The 20,716-nt window shown below is 44.0% G+C and overlaps 1 protein-coding gene across 2 annotated transcripts in view; it reads left to right on the forward strand.

Annotated features, from left to right (window-relative positions):
* Positions 1-496: 496 nt before the first annotated feature.
* Positions 497-20,716, forward strand: part of Nucb2 (nucleobindin 2) — a 35,250-nt gene continuing 15,030 nt past the window's right edge. The window contains exons 1-2 of one of the 2 annotated variants that reach the window (XM_038338528.1): positions 497-583; positions 20,314-20,457. In XM_038338528.1, the coding sequence (XP_038194456.1) occupies positions 20,314-20,457 (144 nt within the window). In that variant the 5' untranslated portion in view covers positions 497-583. Of the gene's footprint in view, positions 584-6,021; positions 6,053-20,313; positions 20,458-20,716 lie in introns of those variants that run through there. The other variant, XM_038338521.1, reaches the window with a different exon arrangement.

The following is a 20,716-nucleotide window of genomic DNA, read 5'->3' on the forward strand; positions in this document are numbered from 1 at the left end:
GCTGTATCTGAAGATGTGTGTAAGATAAAAATGAGGTAGATGCAATTAAGCCACAGTGAGTCAAGGCCCAGAATAGTAAGGGTGGAGTAAGGTTAAATACCATTCTGAGTCCCTCCAAGAAAAGAGGCTCTGAACCTTATAAGAGGCCTGGCACTTTTTTATTCACCACTCGGGGAGCTGCAGGCACAGGCCATAGACCAAGAGCCTGGCTATCCCACAGATTTTGTGGGATCTCACCGCCTAAGTCCCGCTCCACAAGCTAGTCCAGGACAGCAAGTGAGGGAAGAGGCGCGGCCTCCTCGCCGGCGTCGGAGAGCGCCACGTCCCTCTTGGCTAGGTCTTTCCGAAGCGCCTTCGCGTAGGCTCGTCCCTGGACCAATTCACCAATGGGCGTCCTTCGTGATCCGGGGCCGGACCAATTAGCGATCCTCGAGGGGCGGAGGCAGTCACCATGGCAACCAGGAGGCGGGCGCGCAGGAGGCCGTGGAATAGAGCGCGGCGGAGGGCCGTGGGCTGGGAAAGACCGGTGTGCGCGCGGCGGGCATCAGTCGCCTTAGCCTCTCGCGGAGACCCTGCCGAGAAGGTCAGTGGCGCGGAGCTGGGTGCAAATCCCGACCTCGGGGGAGGCTGGGCGGCTCCCGGGAGAGAGGACGCAGGTCCTCGCTTGCCCTGCTCAGGCTGTGAGCTTAGAGGGCCGAGTTGGGGGCGGGCAGGTCTGGGGAGGGTCTCCTAGCTGTAGCCCCAAGCGCCGGGTTCTCTCCACTGCTCCTTTTGCTGCGGGGTACCTGGGCTTTCTTCGGGGTCGGTGGCACAAGCTGCCGGGGTAGGTGTTGGACTCAGAGTGGGGCGGGGTCGGTGGGCGAGGGGGATGCCCACTGGGTGAGGACTCTGGACCCATCAATTCCGTGTTGATGCTCCTCACCACCAGTGCCGCGGAGCAAAGGTAGGCCCAGGAACATAGCTCTTCCCAGGGGTATGTGAAGCCAGCATCTCTGCCACTAAGGAGAAAGTTCATGCCAGCTGTAGTATCGTTTGCCCCAAAGTGACAAATTAGGCGAAAGAGGAGCCCTTTCGATTTAGGGGAAGAGAAAGATGTTACTTTCTTGTTGCACCTGCTGAATGTTAGCTCGGTGGGCTGATGTGGTTATTGTGGTTGATGCTGGCAGCAGTCTTACATGGCAATTATTTTGCAAAATCAGAAAGGGGTGGAGGGAGAGAGAACGAAAATGAACAGGAACCCTTGTTCTGTTGATTTATACCTTTCATACTGGTTAATGTACCTCGTACACAAATTGAATGCTATTATCTAAGTTTTTTACTTAAGGCTCTGCTAAATTTGTGGATGAATAATATAAATACTCCCCCCCAAAAAAAAACACACCCTGATTTTAACAAAAGGCAGGAAGCTGTGACTCACACAATCCCAGCTATTAGAGGAGCCTGAGGCAGGAGGATCTTTTGAGCACGGATCTTAGAAAATTGATACTAGCATGGGGAGCAGTTCACACACATACACACACACACACACACACACACACGGTTTAAATGAAATTGTTATAGTACGTTATGTTTGATTGTGGGATTTTCCTATAGGAAAGCTTTAAATGTTGAGATGACAGCCCTAAAGATGATTGTCTGAAAGTCAAGAGGCGCAGGGTTGTATCAGGCATTTGTTCCAGATAGCCTTTGGCTATTTGAATTGCTTCTTAAGGTCTTCCCTGTTTGTTTTTGTTAAGTAACTGGACTCTAGTAATACGCAGATTATTTTATCTTTCCTTCTTAGAGATTGCATCAGGAGTTTTCCTCATTTAAACTGTGATATAGTTTTATAAAACTCGAGCAAATTCAGCAAATAATAAACGAATGTTCCAACACATGTTCCTTGGTTAGCACAATTAATAGTGTAGAATGTTAAAATCATGGAAATATAGAATTACAAATGAAATCTCATTGTCACTCTAGTTATTAGTTATTAGCACAGAAACTCTCCAACATCTCATCTGTCTGGTGTGGGTCAAAGTTTCCTTTCCGAGAGCAATAGAGATGGCTCAGTGAATAAAGGCTTTTGAGGCAAGCCTGATGACCTTCTGTTTTTGATCCCTGTGGTCCATATGGTAGAAGGAGAGCACCAACTCCTGCAAGTTGTCCTCTGACTTCCCCACAAACATCATAAATACATTAAAAAAAACTCGTGTGTGTGTGTGTGTGTGTGTGTGTGTAGGCCAGAGGTGCATTTCAGTTCCTCTATCACTTTCTACCTTATGTTTTGACACCTGGAACTCACCTACGTGGCCTGACTTGCTGGCTAAGGAATTCTGGGGGCTCTTCCTGTCTCTTCTTCCCTAGTGCTGGATTATAGGCACTCAGCCTGCCTGGTTTATGTGGGTGGTTGAGATCCAAACTCAGGTCCTATGCTTACGTGGCAAACAGTTTACTGACAGCCATCTCCTTAACCCCTACGTCCCCAACCGCCATCTCTCCAATCTTTCAGAATACTTTTTGTTTGTTTGTTTTAGACAGGATAGACCCAGACCCTATGTGTAGCCCAGGTTGGCCTGAGCCTCGTGGCAATCCTTCAGTCTCAGCCTCCTGAGTGCTGGGATGATAGATGTGTACCACCAAGCCCAGCTTTCAGCATGCTTTTTGCCAAGTTGGTTTGTCTTCCCTAAATAGAATTGGAAATGAAATCCCAAGAAGGCGCTTAGGGCACTTCAAATCAGTGGTTATTAATTATGGGCATTTGTTCTAGTGCCTTTGTTTTGGGGGTATGTTTTAATATGTCTCTGCAGCCAAATGGTAGAATAATATATGTTAAAATGGTGTCCTACTTTCTAAGGATCCTTTTACTGGCTGTTGTCTGCAAAAATGTTTCTTTGAGTATTTGGGAGCTGGAAGGATCGAGTGCCCATTTTTTATTTTTATTTTTTAACATATATTGAAGGGGCTGGCAAGATGCATCTGAGGGTAAAGATGCTTGCTGCCAAGCCCAGTGATCTGAGTTCAGCCATAACCATGGTAAGGTGGAAGAAGAGAACCGACTCCTCCAGGTTGTCCTCTGACTTCTATTTGAGTGTCATGGAGCGCTTATCCACATACATGAAGCAAATACATAAATAAGTAAAAATAAAAAATAATATGTGGACTGGTTAGCTGGCTCAGCAGTTGAGAATGCGAAAATTTCCAGAGGATCTGTATTGGGTTCCCAGTACCCATGTCCAGCAATGCACAATCACCTGTAACTCCAGTGCAGCAGATCTGACACTGACACCCTCTTCTGGCCTCTTCAGGTACAGGTGCGTATACACACACACATGAGAATAAAAGTTTAAAAAATTAAAATGGGTTGAAAATAATTTATATTTTATTCATAAAATTTGATAAATTTAATCTTATTTTAAAAGGCATGTTTTATGTAGCCCAGGCTGTCCTGGAACTCAATTTGTAGCCCAGGTTGGCCTCACACTTCAGGCAGTCCTCCTGAATTCTGGGATTACAGGTTGTAGCCATCATGCCCAGCTTCATTCAGTTTTATGGTTAGAAAAGTCAGGGCTCAGAAACTCAAGTCACAGACTAAGGATACAGTTCGGGATAGAGCTCTTGCTTTAACATCCATTTCATTTCTGGGCAGGAGTGGGGAGTGTGCAGGTAACTGGCAAACCAATGAATGAGGCTGGGGTTCAATGAGCTGTTTCTTTGTTTTTAATATGCTGTGCCGTGATATGGGATTTCCCTCTGCATGCTCACCAGTGTTGTATTGAAGGCAAGTACAAAATTTAACCTGCATATTCGCCTAAAAAGGTATCTGTTACTAAAATTTGAAGAGGCTTGATTTGCTTCTTTTCTTTGCAAACTTCATAGAAAGACTTAGACATGTGTATCTTGTATGTAGTGGGGTTTCAGAAAAGGCTCTGAGTCTTTGGAATGCACTGGTTTTGATCTCTGTGGCAGGGAGAGATGGCTCAGTGGTTAAGTGCACTTGCTGCTCTTGCAAGAACCCACACCAGGCTGCTCACAGCTGCCTAACTTCCATTTCAGAGGCTCTGACAAACCCTTCTGGCTTCCACAGGCACCTGCATGCATATGGTGCACATAAGATAAGTAGGCACATGCACATAAAATAGAATAACAACAACAACCGACCTGTGACAAACTGGGTCAAGCTAATTAAAATGTTTTAATGTTTATTTTGTATGTGTGCACCATGTCAGAGGATAACTTTCAGAAGTTACTTCTCTTCTTCTACCATTTGGGCTCTGAGTCTCAGGTGTGTCGAGCTTGGTGACAAGCGCCTTTACCCTCTAGCCGTCTTACCATCTCCAAGTTCATTGTTTTAAGGTAGTGTTAAGTATAAAGAAACACTTAAAATTAAGAATTTGCTAATTCTTCCATGACAATTCCCCCTTTCTTCTTTTTTGTTTTGCTTTGGTTTCTTTTGTTTCTCTGATGTGGGGCAGATTTGGGATGGGAGGAGATGGACAGAAACAGAATGCATTATGTGAAAACCTCAAAGAAATAGTAGAAGTTAAAAAAAGAAGAATTTGTTAGTTTTTAAAATTTTTTTGAGACAGTCTCATTTTGCCCAGACTGGCCTTAGACTCACTATATAACCAAAGATGGCCTTGATTCTCCTGTTTTCTCCCTCAAGCTGGACCAACAGGTGGGTAGCACCATACCTGACTTCCCAGCTAGATAGACTTAACAGAATAAGTTGCTCTTGGGGCTGGAGAGATGGCTTGAGATTAAGAGTCCTCGTTGCTCTTTCAGGAGACCTGGGTTTTGTCATCATGGTAACTCACAGCTGCCTATAAATCCAGTTCTGTCCTCCAGGACTACCAGGTGGCACACATATATGTTACATGCAGGAACTCACACATATGCATAGAATAAAAACAAATATGTTTAAAAAAAACAAAGAAAAAGTTACCCTGTGTCTTGGTCAATGTTCTAGTTCTGTGAGAGACACTAGGACTCTTACAAAGGAAAGCGTTTACTTGGGGCTGGCTTACAGATCCAGAGGTTTAGTCCATTGTCATCATGGTAGAGAGTGTTGTGGTGTGCAGGCGGATGGTGCTGTGGAAGGAGCTGAGAGTTCTACATCTGGATCCACAGGCAGCAGCAAAAGAGAGCCGCTGGGCCTGGCTTAGGTTTTTGAAACCTCAGAGTTTACCCCCAGTGACACACTTCCTCCAACAAGGCCACACCTCTTAATCCTTTCAAATAGTACCCCTCTCTAAGCATTTAAATGCATGGTAGCCATTCTCTGTATCATAAAGTCTATGTTGTATAGTCTATGTCTATGGTGAGAAAAACAAATGCTCTTATCTTGAGTTCTGGCCAGTATGGTGCTACTTACACATTGTAAACAGAATTTGTTTGTTCTGGCCTTTGACTGTTTATTTTATCAGTAAACTGACAGGTCATAAAAATGTGATACTTCTCTCTTTCTTTTCCCTCCCTCCCTCCCTTCCCTTTTTTCTTCCTTCCCCTTCCCTTCTATCTGTCTGTCTGTCTGTCTGTCTGCCTGCCTGCCTGCCTGCCTGTCTGTCTGTCTGTCTGTCTGTCTGTCTATCTATTTAATTTTCCAAGACAGAATGTCTCTTCATAGCCGTGGCTATCCTGGAACTCACTCTGTAGACCAGGCCGACCCCAAATTTACAGAGCTCCTCCTGCCTCTGCCTCCAGTGCTAGGATTAAAGGCACAGGCTCCCTTGCCCTGCTAATTTGATACTTTTCTTTCCTACTAATTGTATACAATGTGTATAATAGCAGGCATTCTTGTGTACTGTTCCTACTGAATAAGGATACATTTATAATTCATTGTTATATTTAATCTCTCTCTCTCTCTCTCTCTCTCTCTCTCTCTCTCTCTCTCTCTCTCTCTCTCTCTCCATTTAGAATCCAAGAGTCAATTTTCCAGGAGAAAAAAAATTGGACCAGGAGCTAAGACCTGTTCTCCACAGACTTAATATTGTGTAGATCATCTTACCACTTGAGATCTCAGTGGCCTCATCTGTGAAAAAAAGAAAAAGCTAACCCTCCAGCCTGTCTGAAGGTGAGTGTTTGGTTAAGAACTGTCTTTTGTGAGAAACGAAAACAACTACCTCCACCAGCGGGAATAAAGCACAGGGAAGACAACATGGAACAGATGTATTGGAAGCCTGGCGGTAGTGGTGGTAGTGGTGGCGTACAACTTTAATCCCAGCACTCGGGAGGCAGAGGCAGGTGGATCTCTGTGAGGTCGAGGCCAGCCTGGTCTACAAAGTGAGTTCCGGGACAGCCAGGGCTACACAGAGAAACCCTGTCTTAATAAACCAAAAATAAATAAAACAAAAACAAAAACAACCACCCCCCCAAACAATAACAAAAACAACAAACATCAATAAAACAAAATAACCCAGACATAACCCAGACACAGTGGTGGCTTAAACACACAAAATTTATTTTCTCATTTAAAAGAACTCTCCTTATGGGGGGAGATGAGAGAGGAAGTAAAGACAGAGTTTCACTGTGTAGCCCAGGCTGGTCTTGAGCTGGCAGCAATTCTCCTGCCGTAGCCTCCTATGTGATGGGATCACAAGTGTTCAGCACCACATCTGGCTTAAAGTCATTCTTTTTTTTTTTTTTTAAAGAAATTAATTAAGTGTGTGTGTCTGTGTGTGTGTGGGGGAGGGTGCATGTACGTGTGTGTACTCATATATGTGCTCCCATGAGTGCCCTCAGAAGCCAGAGGAATCTGATCCCCATTGTGAACCACCCAACATAGGCGCTGAGAATGGAACTTAGGTCAAGAGTAGTGTGTGCCCTTAAGCACTGAGTCATCTCTCTAGTCTATAAAATAATTGTTTTTAAATTTAAATTTTATTTTATGTGCATGTGTGTTTTGCCTGCATTCATGTCTGTGCACCATGTATGTGCCTGGTGCCCCAGAGACCAGAGGAAGGTGTCGTTTCCCTGGAACTGGAGTTACAGGGGGTTCTGAACAGCTGTGTGGATGCTGGGAGCTGAACTTAGGTACTCTGGAAGAGTAGCCAGTGCTCTTAGGGCTGAACCATCTCTAGCTAGCCCCTAAAATATCTCTTGAAGCCATAGTTCAGAATAGGCAGAGTGACTTCATAAAGTAGTCTGAGAGACCTAATCTCCTAGTTCTTGATCTCTTGCCCCTAAGTTTCCCAAAGTTCTCAAAATCAAAGATGGCTGCCAGACCTCCACTGTCACAGTGGGGTTCCAGGCAGCAGGGCAAAGACAAAGAAAAATGTATGCTTTCTCTTTGGAGACCCTCTCAACTGAAAGCTCAGGCTTCAAAGAAGCAAGCATAGCAGCTGGATATGCGACTACCCTCGATAAAGTGGGGTTTGTACCACTGAGAAGGAAGGAATGACTTGGATATCAGTGGGGACCAGGAGTTTCTGCCACAGGGGCTTCCTCCTCTCACCTCTGAGCTTGGGGCCTTGGCAGTGACTTCAGTGATGGGTGCAGACCTCCGGCCTGACTCTACTGCCTAGAGAAAGAAATAGTCTCTTCATTATATTACATTTCTGTTATTTTCTTGGGTTATTGGTCTGTTTCTTCTAACTCTTTGTTAGTATTTTTGTTTGTTTGATTGTTTGTTTTTTTTTTTTTTTTGTTTTGTTTTTTTTTTTTTTTTTTTGAGACAGAATCTTGCTATATAGCCCTGGCTGGTCTGGAACTTAACATACAGCCAGGGTGTTGAATGAACCTGCCTCTGGTGTTGTGATTCCCGGCATATGCCCGGGTGCTTGGCTCTCTTTTTCTTTCACTCCGTGATTCACGACAGAGGCACCTCTCTCTTGTTTGGAGGTTCGTTCTGGTTATTTAAAAACAACCACCCATGCACGCTCAGTGGATTTCTGTTGTGCAACTGATGACTGTGTGGATGTAAGCTGACATCTGTCCAGCTGCAGGCAGTTACATAAGCCCGACGCTAGGATGATAGAGACCTTTTCCAAAGGGTGTCACCTGACCCGTCATCAAATCGACTGTGACGATAAGTGTGTCCCCTCTTGGTGTATCTGCATTTAGGATGGTCACACAGGACACCCGCTTGCCTGCTTTGCTAGTTGAAAGGCACTGATTGTTTAAAGTCACTTAGCTTTTAATCTGTCGATGAAGTTTTTTTTTTTCACTACTGGCCCTTGCATAATTTAAGTATACCATTTTGGGGGAGGCAGCATTAGAGTTGAAATCAGGGCCTCACAATGCTCCTCAAATCCTCTCTACATACACCTAGCCTCAAAGACATGCCAATATTCTTTTTCTAAAGTTTCCTTGTAAACATTTACAGACACCCTATTCTGTCATCGAAATGGTTCAGATGGCCAGGTGTTGTGGGACACAGCTGTAATCCTAGAACTTTGGAGGTAGGTAGAGGCTGGAGGATAGGAGTTGGAGGCTAGCCTGGGGTACAAGGTTCAGTTCTCCTTGTTTTGGTGTAAAAAAGTGAATTGAAGCCGGGTGGTGGTGGCGCACGCCTTTAATCCCAGCACTCGGCAGGCAGAGGCAGGCAGATCTCTGTGAGTTCGAGACCAGCCTGGTCTACAAGAGCTAGCTTCAGGACAGGCTCTAAAAGCTACAGAGAAACCCTGTCTCGAAAAAACAAACAAACAAACAAACAAAAAGTGAATTGAAATGAACAACCTTGAGAAAATGAAACAGCAATTCAGGGAATGCAGTTTTAAGTGAGGAAGGATCTAAAGAGTCGTTCAGGAATTTAGTGTTTATAGGCAGGAGATAAAGAGAGATTAAGATTTTATGTCTTTGAAGTGTGTTTACATTTTTACAAGCTCTTGTACTTTTCCTCTTAATACTTGGGCACGGCCAGGTAGGGTGTTAACAACTTCCGACCGGCCTTGAACTCACTGTGGAACTGAAAATGACCTTAAACTTCTGACCCTTCAACTTCTCCCTCTCTATTGCTGGGATTGCAGGCAGGAACCACCATTGCCTAGTTTTGTGCAGTCCTGGAACTCTTAAGCAACTTCTCTCCCATCTGCAGTGGTTTTGGAGCCTCCTCGTTGGATTCAAAAGGCGTTTGACATTTGAGTCATCAGACTGTGTCTATCCTTGAATACCACTTTAATATCCCAGCTTTCGTTCTGCTTCGGTGGTTTGACAGTCTTACTCCGTAGTCCAGGTTAGCCTCACACTTGCTGCCATCCCTATGTCTTAGCCTACTACATGCTGGGCTCAGCTTAGTTTAAAAAAATTCTTTTTTTCAGGGTTGGAGAGATGGCTTGACAGTTAAGAGCGCTGGCTGCTCTTCCAGTGGACCTGGGTTCGAGCCCCACCACCCACATGGTGTCTCACAACCGGCTGTAACTGTAGTCCCAGGGGATCTGACACCCTCTTCTGGCCTCCGTGTGTACTACATATACACGGTACATAGACATATATGCAGGCAAAACACCCACATACACAAAACTAAATGAATAAATAAATAAATAAAAATTGCCAATTTTTTCATTAACAGAAAAATGGCTGTTTTGTGTATTGTTTTAAAAGTAACTTTTCCCTCTCTAAATTGCTTATTGAACCACCTGCCTTTCTTACGATATTAAAGGCTTTCATGGTGAGGAAGCATCTGTCCTCTTTATCTTTGCTTTCTGTTGTAATATCTGATGTGGGTACTTAATACATAAACATTTGTTTGAAGAAAGCACACTTCAACCTTAAAAAGAAGATCAAAAGAGAGGATTAAGGGAGGGAAAAAAATTAAAAGAAAAAATAAAAGAAGGAAAAAGATTCATAAAGACAGGGGCAGGGCTAAGAAGATGACTCAGTGGATAAGAAGGCTTGGTGTACAAGCATGAGAATCTGAGTTCAAATCCCCAGAACTCAGGTAAAGAGCTTGACAGGATCCCTTATGTACTTGTAGCCCCAGCCCCTTTGCCCTGCATGTGAACACATGCCACCACACAGTATTCTCTTACTTTCTTACACAGTCTGTGTATCTGTCTCTGTCTCTGTCTCTGTCTCTGTCTCTCTCTCTCTCTCTCTCTCTCTCTCTCTCTCACACACACACACACACATTGCACTGTTTATACTAACTGGATGACTACTTGAATACTTGAGTGATTTCACAGCTAAGAAATCTGGCTCTGTGTGTGACTCAGAACCTTGACTTGTTTTTTCTGGACTTGGAACTTGGGAGGTTTGTCTTGGGTTTACTGGATCCCTAGGGGAAGGCTCTGATTCCTGGACTCATGCTTTTCATGTTGTTTTATCATGGGGTTGGGGATGTACTTATTTGTCAAGCGTTTGCCCGGCATGCACCAAGCCCCCGGTTCAGCTGCCAGCACCTTATGAACTGGCTGCGGAGATGCTCGCTGTAGTCCTAACACTCAGGAGATGAAGGCAGGAAGATCAGGAGTTTAAGTTCATTCTTGGCTATATAGTAAGTTCAAGGCAATCTGAAAAAAAAGTCACATTATACTGCATCATACTAGACTTGGTGGCTCCTGCCTGTGAGCTCAGCACTGGGAAAGATGAGGCAGGAGTGCTTTGAATCTGAGCCAGCCTGGACTGTACAGTGAGTTGAGTGGATTTCATGTTGTTCTGCCCTTAGAGAGTTTAGTGTCAGCCTGTAATGTTTGGCACCATCTGCTGGTCAGCAGTTGGCGCACTGTCTCCTTCAGGGCCTGTGTTGGAAGCAGAGGAATGATAAAGGAAAGATGGCCACGCCTACTGACCTGGTCAGGGGAGGAGACTGGGTTACCCCTCCCTTTCCTCAGCTGTCCCGTGAGACATTCATACATTTCCTTCCCAGTTGACGGAAGTCTGTAAATGGATCTGTCACTTTTGACATTATGTTGGTGTTTCAGGAGATTTTTCTGTCGTTTCTTTTCCACCTAATGGATGTGGACACTTTCCATTTCTTCTGGAACAGTAACAGTTGACATTTATCAAGTCTTTATTAAGGACCTAAGCAATGTTTAAGTTAATTGCTCTAGTTATATCTAGAATGAGCACGAAAAGATTAAAGTCTAATGGGGGATATGTTTTAAGTAGCTTTCTTTCTTCCTTTTTTTGTCATTGTCCTTGGTTTTATTTATTTATTTACCTTTTGAGATAGGATGTCCAGGAACTTGCTTTGTAAACCAAGCTGGCTTCAAAATCATAAAGATCCTCCTGTCTCTGCCTCTTTAATCCTGTCTCTTTAATCCTGTGTGCTAGGATTAAAGGTGTGCGCCACCACTGCCTGGCTAGAATGGTTTTCATTGATCAGAAGTAAGCAAGACTTGCGATGGCTCAGCAGGTAAAGGCGCTGCTGCCAAGCCTGAGGACCAGAGTTCCGTTCATCGACCCAGGTGGTGGAAGGAGCGAACCAGCTTCTGCAGGTTATCTCTGATCTCTACATGAAATAAGAAATGAGAGGCAGTGAATATTAAAAGGCAAGGTAGATAGAAAATCCTAAAGGAGATGGCAGATTTCACATTTGGGATTCCTGTGTTTCATTGATAGAATGGACACATGACGGTATGGCATGTAGAAAAATAATGCTGCCAATGAAAACGGGGGCAGCCATACATGCAGTATCATGCACAGTTCCATTTTGCTTACTGAAAGCTTTTAAAGATTAATTTAGACATACAGCTTTTGTGTAGCATTTATGAAAAAGATGTATTTATTTTCCTTTTATGTATGACTGTTTAGCCTGCATGTCTGTGTATGACATGCATGCAGTGTCCAAGGAGGCCAGAGAGGGTGTCAGATCCCTGGGCACCAGAGTTACCGGCAGTTGTGATTCTCTGTGTGCTGGGCCTTGAACCTTGGTCCTCTGGATGAGCAGCCAGTGCTCTTCACTGCTGTACCATCTCCCCAGTCCTGTGTTTTCTTGTCAGGCCCCATCACCTGGAAGTTACTTCTAATCCTATAACTTTAATTTCACAAGCTTTGGTGCTGGAACTTTCTTGGTGTGACCATAAACTGGCAGACAGCTTTCAGCTGTGTGTTCTTCCCCAAACTCTTTAAATGGTTTGTTAACCGAAAGCACTGACAGCTGTCAGCTGTGGAGGCACACCGCCAATCTGTGCTCTTTCCCAGGCGTCTTGTTCCTTAACTGCTCATTCACATGGTGTCAGAACGCTTCAGGAGCTAAGCTAACATGCTCGGCAGGTTAGGTCAGGTTCTTCAGCGTTCAGTCCAGATTTAGCCACTCTTCCTTAGCTGTGTTGCTGCCTCTCCCACAAGAGCACACTGTAACAACTGTGGGGGACTGCCCTGTAGTTTCAGATGTAATGTATCAGCGCCTTTGGCCAGTTATTTTTTTGATTGTCCTTCAATGGAGTGCTCTAAAAACCTGTTCACGGACTGGAGATGCAGTGTAGTGGGTAAAGTGCCTACTTGGATACAAGAAGCCCTGGGTTCAGCCCAGCATGTGGGCCCACTGGATTCGGTGTTCTCGAGAAGAGGCTTGCACTGTGGACATATTCACAGTCGTCGCTGAAATATCTTGTATGGGATGATAAAATGATCATTCCAATAACCAAGTCTGCAGGAACCCAAGAAAATGGCCTAGAATGTGACTCAGTCTGCAGTGTGCTTGCCTAGCATCCTCAAAGCCTTGGGGTCAATCCCCACTACTGCATAAGCTGAGCATGTCAGTGTACCTCTATAATCTGAGCACTCCGGAAGGTAGAGGCAGGAGGATCAGAAATTCAAAGTCATTCTTTTTTTTGTTTATATCAGCTTACCTAAAAGCAAACAAACAAACAATAAACAAACATTTTAAAATGTTTTTAAAATTTATGTACACTGATGCATACTTGTAATCTCAACATTTAGGAGGCTGAGGCAGGAGGGTCACCGTGAGTTTGATGCCAGCCTGAGCTACATAGCAAGACTTTGTTTCAAAAAGCAAAAGCCCGTCCTCCTATGCTGGTCTCTTTCTCAGTTCAGTATTACTATTTTGAGGCATGCGAGAGAGCACCAGAAGTCTGTCAGTGTCTCTCGTTGACTGAAATCAGCTTTGCCCCCTCATCCTGCGGTTCTGGGATTTTCTTATGTTACACATTGCTGGAAGTTGTGAAACATCTGCTCCGTGTTAGGGGGCACTGCTGACAGTTTGACATTTGCCCTAGTGATGGGCACATCTGTCACATCAGCCACTGCCTGGGAAAACACTTTGGGCCTGTAGTCAGTTTCTGTTGCCCTCAACTGTGCTCAGGCTTCTTGTAGGGAATTCTGTTGTGTCTCACAATGTAGAGTAACACGACTTTGTGTACTAGCTTCCTGTCCAACGTCTGGTAAAGCAGTTAGTGCCCACAAATGAGAAGGTCAGGTTGTTCCTCTCACAGCCGTGTTTGCCTCGCCCAGCCACTTCATTTCCTCTGCTTACGGAAGAACACTCGAATGCCAGACTATAACCCTTTCTTTCCTTGTAGGCCTGGAGATTGAGTTTAGGGCTCTGTGCGTGCCAGGCAAGCACTCCACCATGGAACTGTGCCTGCAGCCCCTTGTTTGTGGCCCAGGACGGCCTCAAACCCTCTCAATCCTTCTGCCTCAGCCTTCTGAGTTCTGTGGTCGCAGGCATGGAACACTGAGCAGACCAGCAAGACATAGCAATAATGTGAAAAGTCTGAGGTCATGCCAGCAAGAAAGCCTGTAACAAAGTGTATGACGTTAAGGCAGTAAAGCCCGTGTTGTTGTTACTGCCCGGACAATCAGTTTTTTTCAATTAACTGAAAGACAGTCCCTCATTTCTAAGTTATTAAGCTAAAGAATCATGTATTAAGTTGAGTAAGTACAGAATCAGTAATCTGAGTAAATCTAAACAGGACATACTTGAATTAGAAGGCTGGAGAGATGGCTCAGTAGTTAAGAACGCTTGTTGCTCTCGCAGAGGACCCAGGTTTGGTTCCCAGAACCCACACGGCAGCTCACCCGGTAACTCCAGTTCCAGGGGATCCAGCTCCCTCTTCTGAGCTCCTCAGGTGCTACGTGGATATGGTGCATAGTTATACATGCAGGCAAAACTCTCATAAAATAAATAAATCTGAAAGAAAATTAAAAAAAAGGCTAAGATTGTACTCTCATCGTGGAGGCGAGGACTTCCTCCTAACAGCTGTCCTGTGACCGTCACACATTCATGGTGGCACACGCACACGCACAGACACAGTCAATAACAGCAAAAGGGGCAGAGGTTGTCAGCTGTACATAACAGTGTGTGTGTATACACGTGTATGCTTATCTGTTAGCACACAAATAGGAAATGGAACTGGTTTAGCAGTGCTGGTTTCAAGTAAAATTGGCCCAAGGTGAATTGAGACACAAAGTCACTCAAAGAGTAAAAGGCTAGGAAATCTTAAATTTATATAACCTCATGCTTAACTAAAAATTAAAAGGATTATCAAGATAATTATGAAGAAAGCAGATCATGTTTTTCTGTTAGTGACCGAACAAAAGATGAAATTGCTAAGAATATAAAATTTAGACAGTGCAAAGTTATAAAGCATGGCCAGTATAGAACGCAAGCATGGGTTACAAATTTTATCTTTTCTTCACATTAAAAACATTTAGCTGGAATTTTTCGCAGTATCCCTTTTTGTAAAGTTGAAAAATGAGGCCTGGAGGGATGGCTCCGCCGTTAAAGGCTAGGCTCACTACCAAAAATATAAGAGTTCAATTCCCAGCACTCACTGCTGTACCTTCAGGTACCCAAAAAAAAATTGAAAAATGGTTTTATATCATGTAATTTACACACACACACATATACACAGAGGCACACACACACAGGCACACATGCACACAGACACACACACGCAGACGCACCCACACACCATCTCACTGAATCGCTCAGACTGATCTGGAGTTCACTGTGTAGTCCAGACTGACCTCAAGCTAACAGTTTTTCTGCTTTAGCCTCCATGTATCCCTGTACTGAGCTACAATCCATCCCGATTTAGTGTCCAGTTGACTGCTGTTGAGTCCACGCTAATGTTGTACAGCTGTCCCCTCGATCTGCTTTAACAAATTTTCCTCCCACTAAATAAATCCTTTCCTCAGTAGCCTTTACTTCTGCTTCCCTCTCCCATGCCCTCTGCCCTGAGCAGTAATAATTTCCTTCTCTCGGGATTTGCCTATTGGGGGCATTTTACATGGACTAATCTGTATAACATATGTCCCTTTTGCGCTTTATTGTATTTATTATTGTATTTGATTTTTAAAACCACAGATTTCTCCTTAAAAATCTCAATCTTTGACTTTTCACAATTACTAGAGAGCAGAATAGCCTCTGGTTTTGAATGGCATATCGTGATGAATTGTCATAGCCCTGTAAAACTAAAACAGAACCCAGAATGAATGAATGCGGGCCCGTCATCTTCTCAGCCTAAGCATTGCTCTTGTCCACCCAAAGCAGCCAGGAGTCAGGGTAGAGCCTCTGTTTCCAGAGTGTGGCATTTTCTTGGATTTACCTCTTTTCTAGTTGTCTCTCGATAGGAACTTCCTTTGGTAGTCATCCTAGGCTGCTCTTGTGGTTGGCTTTTGTGTACGAGCACTGGTACCCAGGCCTCTTGCTTTGCCAGGATAGTGTTAGGCTTGCTCCATAAGCCCTGTTCAAGTAGAGGTTTAATTTAAAGGTTTTTATAAATTGTTGAACCTAGTAGTTTTATACAATTGCTTTGAGTACAAGCAGTTTTATTGGTATTTCTGACTAGGTGCCAGAAAAGACCTCTGCTTTATCCACTTAACAGTAGCCCGAGAGTCCGGCTCTTCAAAGCCACCTCCAGAGTTTGAGGAAGAAGTCCACAGCGAAGCAAAACTGACTTAATCTGAGAGATTATGGAATAAATTCACACATGCGCTGTCCGAGTCATGTTCTTTATTCTTCTGTCTATTTTTCTGTCCTCTAATTTCTTCTGTGTTCTAATTCTTTCGAGTTCTCCTTTGTTTCAATTCTCTGTTCCAGTTGTCCCTGCTTCTCTGTTCACCTAGCTTAAATACATTTTTCCCCCAGGAGGCTTAAGGTGAAAAGAAAAAAAATTGTATGAGCTGCATCTCATTGATCATAGCATATTCCTTGGGTAAATGATAAGGTGTTGAGCCACTTACCATGGCAACACAAGGTTTCAAGGTTCCAGGTGTAAGACTGTGACCAGAGGCTGGGTCACAGTGCCCAGGTGAGACAACCTACAGAGGGATCTGCACAGAGAGTCGGGTCTTACCAGTCAGACTTGGCAAGCGAAGAATTGCCCTGATTCTTTTAGCTTGCTTTGTGTTAATAAACCTCGGTAGACATCTGCCAATCTAGTTTGAACTTGCCCTGAGGTGAAAATGAGCTAGTTGTATGTAGCTTGTCTTAGATTGGGGGGAAATTGTTTCCTTGTGTTTGTCTAAGTAGAAGGAACAAAGCAGGCTTTTAAGTGTCTTACAGTCCTTGTTGGACAATAGATCTAGTTATGAAGCGTATCCTAGTATATTTTCTATATATCAAAGTTACAGTGCTTAATGACTATATATTCCTGATCACCCAGGGATATATGTGTCCATAAGATTGAGATGTAATCATGAGATTACATACACTATGGTGCAGGTACTGGGGAGACATCATAGCTGCTTTTTTGCCCATGTGGAATTACAGACAGGTTTCCTGAGTCAGTGGTCCCATAGGCCTTGCCTGGATGAGATTCTCCTCCATCAGAGAATTATTCCTCTGGTGGGTTGACATCTGGACACTAGTTGTCACCTGCTGCAACTCCCACAGCCTCCGACACCCACTGATTTGATAGTGGGATTACAAACTTAAAGAATACTGAAGTTGAACTGAATGTGGTGGTCCAGGCCTGTAAGAGGCAGGAGGACCAAGAATTCAAGGTTATCCTTGGTTAAACAGAAAGTTTGAGACCAGCCTGGTCCACATGACCCTTATCTCAATAAGTACGAATAGTGAGGTCTAGAGAAATCCCCCAAGTTAGAGAAGTTCCGTGGCTGGTTTGTGATGACACAGCTACAGGTGTGTCACAGCTACACTGGAGTGTAGACCTAAGGGACAGTGGGAAGATGGCTTAGTTGGCAAAGTGTTTGTTCATTGTGCAAGGATGAGGATTTGAGTTTGACTCCCAGAACCTACATAAAAAGCCAGGCTTACTGGCAAATGCTTGTAATCACAGCAAAGGGGCAATGAAGACAAGTAGATTGCTAGCCAGCCCCCTAAGTCTATCTAGCAAGCTCCAGACCCCAACGAGAAACCTTGTCTCAGAAAACAAGATGGACAGCTTGTGAAGTCTCTGGCCACCACATGCACACACCCCATCCACATACAAAAATAGAAGCAAAGGAGAGTATAAACCTAAATTTGATTCTGCCCTACTGTTAGGTATTAATTTATTTCTATTACTACATTTGGATCAGTAGGCTGCACCTCCCCTAGTGCAGGGGATGAAACCCAAGGAGGCCTTGTGCATATTTGGAAAGTGCTCTATTGCTCAGCTACATCCCCAGCCCTCAAACTACCTTGCAGATAAACATTCTAAACAGTAGAGCAGATGAAGGCGATGTGATGAAGGGCGGTGGTTTCTATTGCTTCAGGGTTAGCTATAGGGCTTGATAAAAGAGATTGTGGGGCCCTTCCCAGGTCTCTGGTTTACAAGGTCAGCATAGGCCTGGGAATTTGCATTTCTTCCAAGGAGCTGCTCACAGGTAGCTTGCCAACTGGGCGTCAGACACGTCAGGTCTCAGCCCTGCTCTGTTACTTTCTATGTTTCTGTTTCCTGTATGCCTTTCTCTGTGCTTTGCATGTTCTTAGCATTATTCTTGATCTGACCCCTAACATAAGCCTTCATGCAGCGTCAGATAGAAATCATTTCTGATTCTTGCAGGAGACCTAGAGCTATGAATCATTATGAAAATGGAATAAAGCTTGAACTATAGTATTCAAAACTATAAAATTAATTCAAAAATAAAACTTGAACTATAGTATTTGAAACCTTTTGCTCTTTTGTTTTAGCCTCTGACATCCTATTTGTGAGAGTTGAGCATACTACTCACCACACTGCAGAAACCTCTTCAGCATCCTACCTGATAGACACACACTTTTTTGTCTTTTTGAAACAGTCTCTTCTATATAGTCTGGTTGGCCTGGAACTTGGTATGTAGATTAGGATAGCCACAAACTTGCTGCAATCCTCCTGCCTCTACTTCTTGAGTTCTTTGAGTACAGGGGTGTGCCACCACACTTGGCCTATTTGGTATTTTATTGACCTATTTATTTGAAAGCAGATATTGGCTGTTTATGGTTTTGTTTTGTTTTGAGACAAGGTTTCTCTGTATAGCCCTGACTGTCCTGGAACTCTCTTAGACTAGGCTGGCCTCAGACTTACTACATTTGCCTCCTGAGTGCTGGTGTTAAAGGCATGCAGTACCATTGCTTGGCTGTTTTTTGTGTTTGTTTTTGTTTAGTTTTTTAGATTCATTCATTCATTCTCTGAGTGTGCATATGCATTATGGGATACCTGTGGCAGCCAGAGGACAGCTTTTGTGCTTAGTTCTCTCCTGCCATCAATATGGGTTCCAGGAACCAGACTCAGGCTGTCAGTCTTGCTAGTAAATGCCTTTACCCCCTAGGCCATCTTGCCAGCCTGGCTGGTTTTCCAATAAAAAAAAAACTGTTGTTTTTTTTTTTAAATACTTACGTATTTATATTTTATCTTTGTCTGTCTGCACATTTGCATGCAGTGCTGACAGAGGCCAAAAGAGGGCACCAAATCCTCTGGAACTGGAGCTGCCGGTGACCGTGGGCTGTCCGATGTCTCTGAACATCGCAAGTGCTCTCGACTGCTGACCAGCTCTGCAGCCATTTGCTTTATTTATTTTTAAAGATTTATTTATTTTTGATTTTATGTGTATGGATGTTTTGTCCTTTGTGTGTATTTGTGTACTGCATGCCTGACTGTGGAAGCCAGAATTTTCTCTGGAACTGGAGTTTTTACAGTTGTGAGCAATCTGATGTGGGTGTTAGTGACTGAGTTAGGTCCCCTGGAAAAGCATCAAATACTCTTAACTACTGAGCAACTTCTTTAACCTCTCGTATTGAGCATTCGGTAATTCACTTTTTTCCTGCCTCTTCTGCTTTCTCCTCTCCTCTCCTCTCCTCTCCTCTCCTCTCCTCTCCTCTCCTCTCCTCTCCTCTCCTCTCCTCTCCTCCCCTCCCCTCCCCTCCCCTCCCTTTCCCCTTCCCCCCTCCCCTCCCTTCCTCCCTCCCTCCCTTCTTCCCTCCCTTTCTTCCTTCCTTCATTCCTTCTTTCTTTCTTTTCTCCCCTGAGACAGGATTTCTCTGTGTAACCCTGGCTGACCTGGAGCTCACTCTGTAGATCAGGCTGGCCTTGAATTCAGAGATCTGCTTACTTCTGAGTGCTGGGATTAAAGGCGTACACCATCACCACCCAGCTTGCTTTCTTTTTTCCTTTCACGTTTTAGTTAGTGTACAGAATAATGGATTTAATTATGCCATTTTCATAATGTGCATTGTGTTTTGTTCCTCTGTGCTCCCCACTGCCCCTTCCCTTCAGCTTTCCTTCTCTCATTAGCCCCTTCCCTCTTCCATTCTGGTTTTATGTCACAGGTGTGTAAACACAGGGTTTCAGTGTCGATTCCTCACATGACATTAGACGGGCAATGTTTTAGATCCCCCACCCTTCTACTTTTACCCTCTTTCTCCCCCCTTACCCACCCTCTCATGTCCCCCTCATTCCTTACTCCCACCACAATCTAAATGTTTATTTTCTTTTGTTTATGTTTTGATACAGCTTCTCTGTACCCAGGCTGGCCTTGAACTCATGGCACTCCTCCTGCCTCAGCTTCCCTCATGCTGGGATACAAGAGTGAGCTACCATGTCTAAATTTCAAATGTTTCTTATATATGCAGTTTAGAAGTTGAAGTTTTGTTTCTTGTGTTTTTTATTTTGTCTGAAAAACATTTCTCCCTTAATTTCCTTTCTGCCTCTGATTATAGCTATGCACCACCACACTGGGTTCTGTTTATTTTGAGACAGGATCTTAGCAAGTAGCCCATGCTGGCCTGGAACATACAATCCTGCTTCAGCCACTAGAGTACTAGGATGATAGGCCCATGCCAACTCACCAAGCTCTCTCCTTATTTTCTTTGGTGATTGATTGTAAGCATCAATTTTTAAAATTTATTTTCAACTCATTTCCTAGAGTTTTTTCTTTCTTTCTTTTTTTTTCCATTTGGCCTCTTGAGAATGAGTGTCTGATTGAGTTTGCTCTGGCACCGGGAATACATGTCAGAGCCTTGTAGCATCTTTCCAGGACTTTGCTGTAATGATGTCTTCATTTCAGATGCGGTGGAAGATCGTCCAGCTGCAGTACTGTTTTCTCCTGGTTCCGTGCGTGTTTACTGCTCTGGAAGCTGTGCCTATAGATATAGATAAGACCAAAGTACACAACACTGAGCCCGTGGAAAGCGCAAAGATAGAACCACCAGTAAGTGCACGGGTGGATCAGAATAACTAAATGAATTCTATGGTAATGGAGTATGAGGATCGCTGCTAACTGACTCACAGGTGAACTGTGAAGTATTGCAGATGTTGACTGTGCATAGAATCCCATATTGAGCAGCTATTTCTGAAGGGTACTGGGCAGGAGCCAGGTGACATAACACTGGCCACTGCTATTTAGTGTCATTGGTATGTAGATTTATTTTAATGTGGCAATAATCATCCAAAAAGAGAAATACTGTTGA

The sequence above is a fragment of the Arvicola amphibius genome, chromosome 1 (genome assembly GCF_903992535.2).
Source record: "Arvicola amphibius chromosome 1, mArvAmp1.2, whole genome shotgun sequence".
In the NCBI taxonomy this organism is placed as follows: Eukaryota; Metazoa; Chordata; class Mammalia; order Rodentia; family Cricetidae; genus Arvicola; species Arvicola amphibius.